Source organism: Lonchura striata, chromosome 28, assembly GCF_050655825.1.
Source record: "Lonchura striata isolate lonStrDom1 chromosome 28, ASM5065582v1, whole genome shotgun sequence".
NCBI classification, from domain to species: Eukaryota; Metazoa; Chordata; class Aves; order Passeriformes; family Estrildidae; genus Lonchura; species Lonchura striata.
In genome coordinates, this window is record NC_140730.1 from 6,332,528 (window position 1) to 6,346,490 (window position 13,963).

Genomic DNA, 13,963 nt, shown 5'->3' on the forward strand with positions numbered 1-13,963 from the left:
CATCTGTCTTTAAATTGTTCTTCAGGTAAATACCTCACTGTGTGGTGTCACATGGACCAAATTCTGTAAGAGCTGCTGTCTGGGAGGGAGAAGTCCTTGGCTGTACATGCAGTTATCCCCAAAACTCTGCACCTGGTGTGCTCTGACCCATGGATTTGCTTTAGGGGTTCCTTAGGAAGCCTGGCTCATATATTTTGGGTATATCCAGCTCCTGAAGTTTGCAGCCCTGAGGTTTCTGGCTGTAACTGGACATGGCCAAGGGGCTTTGTTGGCAGCTTCTGAGTTGCTCTCGGGGACCAGGATGGGATCCTGAGCCTGCTGTGCCCCGGGAACCCTCACCTTGGGAAAGGGGAAAACAAAAACACCGACTTTTGTTGTGGTGACCAGAGCCTAGAGGTTACTCTCGAGCAGGAGCTGGGGCTGAGGGAGGGAGGCAGGTGGTGCTGAGAACGCTTTGTTTGGGAAAGTTTTCCTCATTGTGTCCAACAATTCTTCTGAGATGATCCTTCCTGTGGGCTGAATCATCGTCTGGGCCAGAGCTGGCTCTCGGACTGCGGCCGCATCCTGCGCCCTGGGGCATCCACAGGGGCCCAGCACCCGCAGGATCACAGCCCCTGGGTCGGAATAACCACCCCTGGCTGTCTTCCTCACCCCTTTGGGGTCTGTTTTTCCTTAGGAAGCTCACAGGGACTCGTGCATTAGTGCAGAAGTCATTCCCCACCATCCCTCTCTCCCTGAGAGGAGACTCACAAACAAACTGCCAAGGCCACCCTGGTGGGGTGTACGTGTGTTTGGCCACTTCCCCGCATAATTTCTACATTATTTGGAAGCCATCCTTAATTTGTCTAATTTTTAACAGCCCCTGGCCTCCCTACCTGTAGGGCTGCAGCAGTGCAAGGCTGGGATGGCTCACGTACACACGGCTGGCACTGCCTGCCTGTTTGATCTCAAATGCCTCTCTGGCAAACTTCTGGGGTTTTTTTTGGTCACTTGTAAGTAAACAAGCTTTTGTCCCCATTCGTCTTCTTGGTGAGTAATGGAAACCAAGTGGGAGAAGATTTCTGTTCCCCAGTGTTCCGGTTGCATCTCTGCGGCTGTGATTTGATTTTACATTGCAAATTAAACAATACTTGGAAAGATGCAAATCAGAGCGGAAGCAGAGGTGGGTGCTGCTAAGTGGAGTAAGTGGGGGTGTTGCAGCTCCTCCATGCATCTGTGGGGGAGTGCAAAACACCCCATGGCTGGAGGAACACGAGAGGTCACCGAGTGTCCCAGGGGACCTGGTGTGTTTGAGTCCTCGCTGCCTTCAGGCTGCTGAGCTCTCTTGTTCACTCAGCAGAATGAGTTTTCTCCCTTTGGACAGCAATCCATGTGTGAGCGTGGAGTGTCTGCCCTGCCATGAGTGTGCACTCTGTGTACAATAAATGACCTAGAAAAACCAGCACGTGGATTTACACTCAGTCTTCTCCCTGAAGCTTTCTGTTTAATGGAATATAACCCCTGGCTTTGGGAATTACCCCATATCTACTGAATTTCAATTGTTTGGTGGTAGCAAATGGGTTGGTGTTGAATGTGTGAGAGGCAGAAATAAGGAAGTTCTCTATGGGGCTGTCTGTGTATTTAAGGGAGAATGGATGAGGAGCAGCCCTGGGGAGGGTTGGGGTGCTGGTGGGTGAGAGGCTCAGCCTGCCCCGGCCATGGGCACTGACCCCAGAGCCCCCCTGGGCTGGGCTGAGCCCAGCGTGGGCAGCAGGGGAGGGGGGATTCTGCCCCTCTGCCCCGCTCAGGTGAGACCCCACCTGCAGAGCTGCCCCAGCCTGGGGAACAGCAGCAGGAGGACGTGGAGCTGCTGGAGCCAGGCCAGAGGAGCCACGGAGATGCTGCCAGGGCTGGAGCCCCTCTGCCATGGAGCCAGGCTGGGAGAGCTGGGGGTGCTCCCCTGGAGAGGAGAAGCTCCAGGGAGAGCTCAGAGCCCCTGGCAGGGCCTGAAGGGGCTCCAGGAGAGCTGGAGAGGGACTGGGGACAAGGCCTGGAGGGACAGGACACAGGGAATGGCTCCCAGTGCCAGAGGGCAGGGCTGGATGGGAGATTGGGCAGGAATTGTTCCTGGCAGGGTGGGCAGGCCCTGGCACAGGGTGCCCACCCTGGATCCCTGGCAGTGCCCAAGGCCAGGCTGCACACTGGGGTTTGTACAAACCTGGGACTGTGGAAGGTGTCCCTGCCATGGCAGGGGTGGAATGGGATGGGCTTTAGGGTCCCTTCCAACCCAGACCTCTCCATGATTCTCTAATGGCAGATATTGTGCTGTGTGACACCTTCCTGTAAAGGAGGTATCAAAGGCTCAGGTCTGGGCTACCTCCTTGTTGTTCTGCAGGGTTGGGTTTATCCCAAGCTGCTTCCAGAGCTTTGGGACATCCCCTTGTGCTCTCCCAGCCTCTGTGGTCCCTGTCACCCCTCCTGTCACAGTGCAGTGGCACCACAGGGCTGGCCAGCCTGGCTGTGGGGTCCCCACTGCCACCTCACCCTGGGTCTCTGTTTCCATGTGCACAGAGGGAGCAGAGCTGCCCCTCCAGAACACAACTGACCGAGGGACAGTGCAGAAAGTGACTCCTCTGACACCTGTTGTGGGTCTGACTCAGCCCAGTGTTATTCTTGGTCCGTTTCCCTGCATTTCTGTCCCTTGGACCCTCCTTGACATCTTGCTTCTTGCAGGGCTGTCAGGCTTGGATGGAGGCTGGGGATGAGGGACATGGATTTGTCCTGAATAAGCTGGGGACAAGGGACACGGTGGGTTCATCCTGCAGGCTGATGACCTTTAGAAAGCCCTGACTGTGTTATCCTCCATCCCCTTCTCCTGCCGCTCCTTTGTGCTCGTGTTTGGTCACTGCTGGCCTTTGTTTTTACAGCTGGGGGAAGTGTTTTGAGTTTTAAAGTTTATTTTCTTCCCTCTGGTTGTCGTCACAGGTTTGTTTTCTTTCTCCGTGTGGCATCTTGCTGGCTCTCCCAGGGGCTGGGAGAGGGACTGGCTGCTGCTCTCGGGGCTGTCCTGCTGGAAGGAGCAGGATCTTCCCTGCATTTGGGATCCCAAAAGCCTCTCTGCCTTCACTTCTCTTACTGAATTTTTATCACAGAATCCCAGAATGGCTTGGGCTGGAAGGGACCTCAAAGCTCATCCCATTCCAGCCCTGCTATGGCAGGGACACCTCCCACTGTCCCAGGCTGCTCCCAGCCCTGTCCAGCCTGGCCTTGGGCACTGCCAGGGATCCAGGGGCAGCCACAGCTGCTCTGGGCACCCTGTGCCAGGGCCTGCCCACCCTGCCAGGAACAATTCCTGCCCAATCTCCCACCCAGCCCTGCCCTCTGGCACTGGGAGCCATTCCCTGGGTCCTGTCCCTCCAGGCCTTGTCCCCAGTCCCTCTCCAGCTCTCCTGGAGCCCCTTCAGGCCCTGCCAGAGGCTCTGAGCTCTCCCTGGAGCTTCTCCTCTCCAGGGGAGCACCCCCAGCTCTCCAGCCTGGCTCCATGGCAGAGGGGCTCCAGCCCTTGCAGCATCTCCGTGGCTCCTCTGGCCTGGCTCCAGCAGCTCCACGTCCTCCTGCTGCTGTTCCCCAGGCTGGGGCAGCTCTGCAGGTGGGGTCTCACCTGAGCGGGGCAGAGGGGCAGAATCCCCCCTCCCCTGCTGCCCACGCTGGGCTCAGCCCAGCCCAGGGGGGCTCTGGGGTCAGTGCCCATGGCCGGGGCAGGCTGAGCCTCTCACCCACCAGCACCCCAACCCTCCCCCAGGGCTGCATCCATCCACCATCCATCCATCCATCCATCCATCCATCCATCCATCCATCCATCCCCATTTTTTTTAGTTTAATAAATCCTGACCAGTCTGACCCATTCTCCTGGAGGAGCACAGCCCAACAATTCACTTCAGGTGTGAATCTTGGCACCCTGGGTCAGTTCTTTGGCCATGTTCTGGACACAGGGGATGGTGGCTGTGACTCAGTGTCCCCATGGGCACCCTGTGCAGTTGTTTTGCAAGTCCTTGATGAGGCTTAGGGAGGCCCAAGTCATTAATTTCCTTAATTATGACTTAAAGGCAAGCTTTTATTTTGATTACCATAAAATCACTCTGTAAAATGCAGTGGGGACCTTCCTTTACATCTGCAAACATTGTGTCTAAAGTGAGGGATGGCCAATTTTGTTGGTTGGGTTTTGTTGGTTTTTCCAAAACTTCCTCAGCCCTGTGCTGGGCACTGTTTGTACATATATTATTGCATATAATTGTTACTGTTTATGTACATGGTGGGATTGTTAGGGTGTCTTGAGAAGGACCAGGATTTGGACTCAGTAATCCTTGTGGATCCCTTCTGGCTCAGGACATTCCAGGATTCTGTTTCTGGGATGCCACACCAGCACCCCCAAAACCAGCTCAGGGGCTGCCATGGAGCCTGCCCTGTCCTTTGAGAGCAGTTTCAGTGATGCCAGAGCACCTTCCAAAACACCAGGAGTTGCTAAAGAGCTTCTTCGACTCTTTTCTCCTATTCTGGCTTTGTTTGGTTTTGGTGTAGGTTCAATTTCTCCCCATAGTTATCCCTCATGGAAAGCGAATGGGGAATGGATCATTTTCCCCCACTCCTTCCCTGACTTTTTCCTATTTTTCCTCAGCCCCAAACATTTCCTAAACCCCATCTGTGTGTGCAGAAACTGCTGAACTGTAATACAGTGCAGGAGATGCCGAGCAGATGCTGAGCAGAGGAATTAACAATCACCAAAGTGGTGGCATCAGCTTTTTGAAGTCAAAAATTATCCCTGAGTGCACATTTGGGGAGGGGGTGGCAGCAGCAGGTGCTTCCCTGAATCAGGGCTGTGTGTGGGGTGGATGGGCCTGTTGTGCTGCTGGGTTCATTAATCATCACAAAGATACAGGGGCAGAATCTGCCCCAGAAATGGTGCAGGGATCTGTGAGTTTAACGTGGGTGCTGCTGTGTACCCCTGGGGGTGCCTGGTCTGGGGGATGATGTCACTGGTCTCTCGTGGTCCACAGCATCTGTTTATGGAATCCTGGAATACCCTGAGCTGGATCCCACAGGGATCATTGATCCCAGCCCCTGTCCCTGCCCAGACCCCCCAACACCCCACCCTGCCCAGCCCTGAGAGCGCTGTCCAAACGCTCCTGCAGCTCTGGCAGCCTCGGGGCCGGGACCATTCCCTGGGGAGCCTGGGCAGTGCCAGCACCCTTGGGGGGAAGAACCTTTCCCTGAGCTCCATGCCAAGGCCTGGCACAGCTCCAGCCCTCGCTGGGCTCCTGGCCCAGAGGGAAATGCCACCTGGCCCCTCTGATGCCCCTGGTCAGGAAGTGGCAGCACATTCCAGCCCCCTGCCATGGCAGGGACACCTTCCAGTGTCCCAGGCTGCCCCAAGCCTGTCCAGCCTGGCCTTGGATGCTTCCAGGGCAGCAGAACAGCTGAGTCTCACTGTCCCAACCAGTCAGTTCTGGTCCAACCTCAAATTTCAAGGCAGTGACAGGGATAAAACATCCCCTGACCTGCCCATGAGCAGAGCCCTCCAGGGTGGCATTGCCAGGGACCTTGTGCTGCCCTCCAGGTGTTCAGGGTGGGCTTTTTTATCCACCCCCCCTCCACACACCCTTTATTTTTATTTTAATTGTTTTGTCGTGCACCGGGAAAAGGAAGTGAACAAATTGTATGGTCCCCTCTACAATCGACGTCCTGTAAACAGCTCCCGGCTGCCTTCCACTCACAGCTGTTTTTTCCTATTTGGGGGTGGATGGGGCTGGTAAATAAACAGGAATTCTGGGAGCTGCATCCAGCACCCCCTTCTCTCTTGCAGGGGCTGTGCCAGCAGCTCAGAGCCTTTCCTGGGGGGTGCCAGAGTGGGTTGGGTGGGTTGTTCCTCACCAAGTGGAGCAAACTCCCATCAGGAAAAACAACTTTGCTGGTTTTCCTGGGACTAAAGCTAATTACTAGTCAACTAATTTTATTGATTTCCAATCCCTTTTAGCAGAGATTTTGCTGTGGGGCTGATTGCCAGAGCGATTAGCACACAAAGCCGCTTAATTTGGAAGTGTTTATCAAGCAGCCTTCTGTCACCTCTGCTTCAAATCAAATTACGGTGGCACCGGTGCCCTGCCTGTGGTGGCTTGTGCTGTCCCACCCCCGAGGGAGGCAGGTGGGGAGCAGGGCTTCTCTGCCTTAAGTAACCAAGGCAGGCAGTTTGGGACTAGATGGTCTTGAAGGCTCCTTCCAACCCAAACCATTCCATGGATCCAAGTATTCCATGAGCTGGAAAAGCTTTTTATTCCCAGCTGCCACCACATCCTTGTCCTGCTCCAGCCCTCGGGCACTGCTGTGGCTGCAGAGCTGGAATTTCCCTCCTGGTCCTCAAATCCCCACCATGGGCACTGTGTGGTCGTTCTTGAGGATGGAAGATGCACCTTCATGGCAGCTACAGCTGCTTCCAAACCTCCTCCAGCCACAGGAGAGATTTGGCCTAAATATTTTTAATAGACTTTAAAAAAAAAAAAAAAAAGCCTGGCCCAGTCATTTGCTGGAATCAGATTAGGGAGGGCAGATTGTGGAGGCCGGGGGGAGGGAGAGGCTGAGCCCGGCTCAGTCACAGCTCCAGCAGCACAGAGACCCCAGCAGTGTCCCCCAGTGTCACCCCTGGGGCTGCAGGCAGGGTCCCTCACTGCCTCCTCCTCCTGACACGTGAAAACAAGGTGCCTTTGAGACATTTCGAGTCACAGGAAGAAATCCCAGAAATTCCTCCCTGGGAGGCTGGGCAGGCCCTGGCACAAGGTGCCAGAGCAGCTGTGGCTGCCCCTGGATCCCTGGCAGTGCCCAAGGGCGGGCTGGATGGGGCTTGGGACAGTGGAAGGTGTCCCTGGCCAGAGCAGGGGGGGCACTGGATGGGCTTTGAGGTCCCTTCCCACTCAACCATTCCATGATTTGAGCTGGCAGCACTGCAGCTTTCCAGCACTGCATGTTCTTCTCAGGATACCCCTTGGTACAGGATTTAAGAGCAAAAACTCTGTATTTGCTTTACAAATGGTATCTGAGAGGGTTCAGGAGCAAAACATGCTGTTATGCATCCCTGCTATGTCCTCTGGATCCAGAGGGATGCACACTCCTTGAACTTTGCTTTGAGCAAAGCCATTGTTAGGGACTGAGCTTGTTCTAAAAGACCTTTCACAGAATCCTGGAATATCCTGAGTTGGGAGGGACACACAAGGAGCATCGAGTCCAGCTCCTGACCCTGTCCCATTCACACAAAGGCCATAGGTTGTGGGGTCCTTGGCTGTCCAGGTGGTCAGAGCTGCCTCCAGAGCCACATTCCCTCCCACACCATCTCCAAGTGCTGTGCTCTCACTGGGGCATTCAGAGCTCAGGGCTCAAGGACCAGCACTGTGCCCAGGTGGGTTTGGGGGCTCTGGTTGTTGAAAGCAGGGCAGCCTCTCTTAGTGCAGCATTTTTGGCTCCTGTGGATGGCACGGGCTGGGAACTGGGCTGGAAGGATGTGGGATGGATCACAAAACCCTGCCCCCTTTTAATGCTTTTACATAGAATCCCGGAATAGTTTGAGGTGGAGGGACCTCAAAGCCCATCCAGTGCCACCCCTGCCATGGCAGGGACACCTTCCACTGTCCCAGGCTGCTCCCAGCCCTGTCCAGCCTGGCCTTGGGCACTGCCAGGGATCCAGGGGCAGCCACAGCTGCTCTGGGCACCCTGTGCCAGGGCCTGCCCACCCTCCCAGGGGAGAATTTCCTCCCAGCATCTGAAGCAAATCTGTCCTCCTTTAGGTAAAACAGTTCCCCTTTCCTGTCCCTCTCCTGGGTTTCCTTGTTGGACTCGTGTGTCCAAAGTAGATCCATTCCTGCAGGGTGGGAGCAGCTGTCATTGCTGTGCCACTGGACACTTGTCCATAGCCGTTCCTATGGTTCATTGCTGCACTAAGGATGGTTTTTCTGAGCCGAAATGTGGTTAAATTATTTTTATCCCTGCTGAAGCTTAGGACAGCTCTTGTCTATCAGCTCTTCTTGGCTGTGGCAGGAAAACCGTGAGGAAAAAAAAAGAGTGTCTGACAGCTACATCTTATTCTATTAGTATGTTTTAATTAGAACATGAGCAAGAAATGTGTTATGAATATTCATGCTCAGGGTTATTAAAATGCACAATTAATCTGTACTCAGTTTAATAACTGTATTAATGGTGAGAGGAGGTAGCTCCTATTTTTGTCATTTCTCAATTGGAAAGTGTGCCTTAACTTGGGTAGTTGGGAAGTGGGGTTATTTTAAAATCAGCTTGGCTCCTGCCAGCAGCATGGGCACGTGGGTGTCTCCAAAAGTCACACACCTCAGGGTGGGAGAGCACTGGAAGGGTGGCAAAGCCAAGCCCTGCCAGGATGGAGCTCGCTCGTGCAGACAGCATTCAGCTCAGTGCCATGGGAGTTTTCAGCACAGAAGCACAAAATCCCAGAAAGGTTTGGGTTGGGAAAGACCCTAAAGCCCACCCAGTGCCACCCCTGCCATGGCAGGGACACCTTCACTGTCCCAGGCTGCTCCAAAACCCATCCAGCCTGGCCCTGGGCACTGCCAGGGATCCAGGGGCAGCCACAGCTGCTCTGGGCACCCTGTGCCAGGGCCTGCCCACCCTGCCAGGGAACAATTCCTGCCCAATCTCCCATCCAGCCCTGCCCTCTGGCACTGGGAGCCATTCCCTGTGTCCTGTCCCTCCAGGCCTTGTCCCCAGTCCCTCTCCAGCTCTCCTGGAGCCCCTTCAGGCCCTGCCAGGGGCTCGGAGCTCTCCCTGGAGCTTCTCCTCTCCAGGGGAGCACCCCCAGCTCTCCCAGCCTGGCTCCAGAGCAGAGGGGCTCCAGCATCTCTGTGGCCCTTTGGATGTGCTCTCTCTCTGGTGACTTGGATTTATGGGGCTTTTTGCCAGCCCTGTGGGTGTTTTAAGGCAGCAGATCTGTCCATAAGTATGGGGCAGTTGTTGTCCAGAAGATTCTCAGGGGATCTCCATCTCACCTGGGGCAGCTCCTGGGTGATGACCGGAGGCAGGAAACACATTGCCAGGTGCCCCGAGGTGCTCCTGACCCTTCCTGGGCACCTGGGTCACCTCTACAGCTGCTGGGGTGCCCTTGGCTGAGCCCTGGGGCTGCTGAGCAGTGTCCTTCCACCCCAGCTTCCCTCTCTTCTCCCCCTTCCCCTTCCTCTCCCTCCACTCGTGCCCAGCCTGGCTGCTCGGTGCTCCCAGAGCCAGGAGGTGGGACTGTGTTTGGGGTGACACCGTGCCCTGGGGCTTTGTGCTGAGTGGAGCAAATCCTGCTGAGGGGAGCTCTTCCAGGCACACCTGCCCATGGCCAAACACTGGGATTTTGCAGGGCTGGCCAAGGGCATTTGCTGCCAAATTGTAGATCCTTAGGAATACGAAGGGGAGGGAAGAGTGGGCTGGCAGGGAATGTAGGACAGATGCCAGACGTTGAAAGAGGGCAGTCTGCTTTTTCCTGGCTTCATCCCAGAAATCCCTGAATTCCTAAAACACCTGCAGGTGCTGAAAATAGGGAGATTTTTTGCTGGCACTTTTCAAGCCAGTGGCTGCAGTCTGGGGAAGGTGCAAGACTTTATTTTCCAGGAGACATCAGGCAGAGCTGGCATGGGCACCTTCAGAGGTGCTTCCAGAACCTTGGGAAGCCCTTTGCTGCTTTGGTGGGAGCGTGGAACCTCACTTCACCTTGGCAGCCATTGGAACTACCTGGAGGGTACAAGAAACATTTTGGGTTTCCTTGAGGGTTATTGAATCCCAGAATCCCAGACCAGTTTGTTTGGGAGGGATCTTAAATCCCATCCAGTGCCACCCCTGCCATGGCAGGGACACATTCCACTGCCCCAGCCTGCTCCCAGCCCTGTCCAGCCTGGCCTTGGGCACTGCCAGGGATCCAGGGGCAGCCACAGCTGCTCTGGGCACCCTGTGCCAGGGCCTCCCCTTCTTTTTTCTTCCTGAAAAAAGGGTTGGTTTGCTGTGACCCCGTTTGTTTCACAAAGGGGCCAAGGAGGGGTTGGGGGCCTGGCCTTGCTCCTATGAGTGGCTCGTCCCCTGCAGCTGCTGGTGGAGCACTCAGGGTTTGGCCCTCTCCAGGGTCTCTGCTGTGGTGGTGGCACCACAGGGTGTAGCAGCTCGTGCCAGGGTTTGTCCTTGTCGAGGGGGTGTGTGAGCCTCACCCTCAGCCTTTGCCCCCTGTGCCACTCGCTGTCTCCCCTCCTTCCTTCCTTGGGGATACCGGGCAAGGGTTTACTTTTATTTTTCAGGAATTTTGGCACAGAGTCCCAGAATGGGGGAGGTTGGAAGGACCACAGGGGCTCATCTGGCCCATGTCACAGGGCACAGGATTGTGTCCAGACTGTTCTGGCAGAACTCAAGGGAATATCTGAAGGTTCATGAATATCTGAAGGGACATTCAAGAGAGGAAGACTCGACAACCGAGGAAAATTTCCCTGGTCTTCCAGGCACCCCATCTCCCTCCAGAGGCCCCTGATCATTCTCTGCAGGCATGTCCTGTCCTGGGAGTGCTGCTGTGCTGTCGGTGGGAGAGGTCAGGGTGACACAGGGTGACCCAGGCCCCCCAAAGCCCCTCGTGCGTGGGGCAGGGATGGGTGTGAGGGTCTGCACCCCCACGCCTTGGCTTCCCCTCTGCCTCTGGGGTTCCTCATGGGGACTGTGGTGCTGCAGTCCCTGTCCTTCCAGCCCGAAGGGACCCCTTTTCCAACCATGTCCAAGGCTGCTGATCCTGCTCACGTCTTCTCCCCGACCCTTGGGGAGCTTTAAAACCACCCATGACAGCAAAATGACTCAAAGGAGCGTTTCTGCCTCCTGCCTCGCCAGGGTTTGCAGGGATTGCAGATGAATTGCTTTGGAAAAACACATTAGCAAAGCAAAAGTTTATTCTAGGAAGTAGGAGGTGGGAGAATTGGCAGTAATTCTCCCTAGTATCCAAGGTATTATTAGAGGCTTATCCCTGCTCTGCACAGTAATCACATTGGAAATTTTTGATTAGAAAACAAAATCTAAATGAGAATTATGAATATTCATTAGGTGTGGAGATTAATATGCATAATTATGCAAATTAGACAGCAATTAAACACCAATTCTCCGGGGAAATGATTAACACAAAGGCACAGAAATAGAAGGATGTAATTTGAAAGAAGTTTCTGGTTAAATGAACAGTGAGGGGAGCGGAGGAGACAAATCTGAGGCATGTTTGCCATAATAATCAGCTTTGCCAAGCGAAGTGGGAGTGAGCCCTGACCCCCTGCCCCCATGTCCTTGCTGCCACTCAGCTCCCTGCTCCCAAAAGGGCATCCTGAGGCACCTGGTGGTGCCATCCCCATTGGAAGAACCAGCACAGGATGGATCCCCAGAGAGCCACGGGACCCTGGTGCTGCCACAGGACAATGCTGCTGGGAGAGTCTGGTGTCACTCCAGTGTGGCCGTGACCCCTGGTGGGGACAGGGGCTGTGCATGGCTTGGAAAGCGTCCGTGGCTGCTGCCACCCTCACTTTCAGCCTTCTGCAGATCTGGGATTTCTTCTGTCCAACCCAGCAAAGTCACAGTGTTTGTGCAACACCTCAGAAGATGATGGATGCTCCCACCCTGCCCAGCCCCTCTCAGATCCCGGATTTGCCCCCTTAGAACACCAAGTGCTGATTCCCAGCCCCCACTGTCACCCACAGTCCCCAGTCACCCACTGGAGCAGGAGATGGAGCAGCACAGTGAGATCCTGCAGCTGAGTCAGGTCGGGGCTGTTTTCCAGGGAAGGTTCCTTGCTTGTGGTCGTGGTATCAGCTGGAACTGTGGGAGCTGTGCTGATGCAACATCCCAAGGTTTTTCTGTCATGGTAGACATTCCCAGCTCACTGAAGGGGCTCCAGGAGAGCTGGAGAGGGACTGGGGACAAGGCCTGGAGGGACAGGACCCAGGGAATGGCTCCCAGTGCCAGAGGGCAGGGCTGGATGGGAGATTGGGCAGGAATTGTTCCCTGGCAGGGTGGGCAGGCCCTGGCACAGGGTGCCCAGAGCAGCTGTGGCTGCCCCTGGATCCCTGGCAGTGCCCAAGGCCAGGCTGGACAGGGCTGGGAGCAGCCTGGGACAGTGAAGGTGTCCCTGCCATGGCAGGGGTGGGATGAGCTGAGTCCCTTCCAGCCCAAACCATCCCCTGGTTCTCTGACTGCCCTGGGTGCAGCCCAGGAGGTGCCGCCCGTGTGGACTTGGCAGGGGATGAAAGGAGCCAATCTCCCACCGCAGCCTGTGCAGAAACATTGCAAAAACTTCTGCCTGCTCCTCTGCTCTTTGGGCTGGATCCCTTTTTGCTGGGGATATTCTTGGGAGGGCTAAAGCTGAGAATGCTGGGGGTGTGCTCTGATGGCCTCACTTCCTCAGGGGAACCTTGGGGGCTGAAAGATTACCCCTGAACAGGTGACTCTGTAATGTTGGACCCCCAGCAATTCCCACCTGAGGATTTCACCTCTGGGCACTCTTTTACTCTGCCCAGTTTGAATAGAGTATGGCCCATGATCTTGCACCACCATGGGCAAAATTCAAGTCCTGCTGGAGCATCCAAATGGATGCAATGTGGTTTTGATTTACAGTTCAGTCCCTTTCACTGCCACTCTCCGGGGGAAGGAGATTCGTGGGTGCTCTCTGGAATAAAGGAGTTAAAATACTTGTTTCTCCTCTTCCCACTGTCCCATGTTTTGAACCATTTCCAGGCTGTGGTAGGATTTGCTTTGAAGTTTGTGGAATAACTCCCAGTGGGAGTGGGAAGGTGAGGAGGCAGAGGGGAGGCTCGGTCATGCCAAGTGGAAGTGGTTTATTAATGAAAATATTGTTTTGTTTGTAGAAGGAAGAGTTAATTTTACGAGAACACCTTTGAGGCTTTGCTGATAAAGCAAAGAGTAACCTTTGTTCTTCCTGTTTTTCGGTAGGCTTGGATGAAAGGCCGGGATCAGGTTCCTGGGGAACGGCAGATCAAAACAGCTCCACGTTTGACCAAGGAAGGGTAAGGACAAAGCACAAACACCAAACTGCAACCAAAACAAACGGGGTCTTTCCCAGGCCTTTCAGAGCCTTGGCTCTAACCCTAGAACAGCTTTTCTTGCCCCATTTTGGACATGGGTTCTGTGAACTCTAGGGTTTCCCCCATCCCCATCTCCCCAGACTTTGCTGCCTTGAGGTTTCTCCTCCAAAAACCTTTCCCAGACCCGCTCAGGCATTTCCCTCCCTGCACCCGGTGTTGGTGTGGGGAGAGGGGACCCAGGGGGTGGGACAGGTCCCCAGAGGAGACACAGATGGGTGGGTTGAGGGATCTGAGTGGATTGAGGGATCTCATCTGATGGCAAAGCTTCCTGAGCAACCATCCCACAAGACTTTGGGAACCTGAGGAGGGAATCCCTGCAATCCACCACATTGTCTGGCCATGGCACCCTTGGTGGGGAGGGATTTTGCAGGGAAGGAGTTGAGGCTGCTGCAACACTCATGACTGGGGCCTGAGAATGGGAAGAGAGAAATGCCACAAACTCCATGGAAATGTTGTAATTTTTATTTTAATGGGTTTGTGTGATTTGTTTTTGCAATGGCACCTTTCCCTCCTCTCCCATCAGCAGCAGAGCTGGGGCTGTGATGTCAGCTCTCACTTGTATATTTAGAATTTATATATTTATATAAATATATCTAAAAATATACATTTATATTTATCCAGCCTTTTTCTTGCTCCTTCACCCCCCTGGTTCAGGGATGGGCTGCCTGGCTTTCAGCTGGTGGGTGCCAAAAAGCTGCCAGCATGTGACAAAGCATGGTTCCATGTCCCCTCTTGCCACGTCCCCAGCTGCCAGGTTCCCTCCCAGTGCCACGGCCTCTGCACTGCCCAGCTCTCCTCTGGCACGAGGATCAAACCCTTTCCAT

The 13,963-nt window shown here is 54.8% G+C and overlaps 1 protein-coding gene across 17 annotated transcripts in view; it reads left to right on the top strand.

Moving 5' to 3' along the window:
• The window catches only part of TCF3 (transcription factor 3), an 84,393-nt gene that overhangs the window by 30,724 nt on the left and 39,706 nt on the right, over positions 1-13,963 (top strand). For all 17 annotated transcript variants that reach the window (XR_014950300.1, XM_085562624.1, XM_085562626.1 and 14 more), the window contains one exon: positions 12,988-13,061. Coding sequence is in view for 16 of the 17 variants with exons in the window: in XM_085562624.1 (XP_085418750.1) it covers positions 12,988-13,061 (74 nt within the window). In the remaining variant the exon portion in view is untranslated. The remainder of the gene's footprint in view (positions 1-12,987; positions 13,062-13,963) is intronic.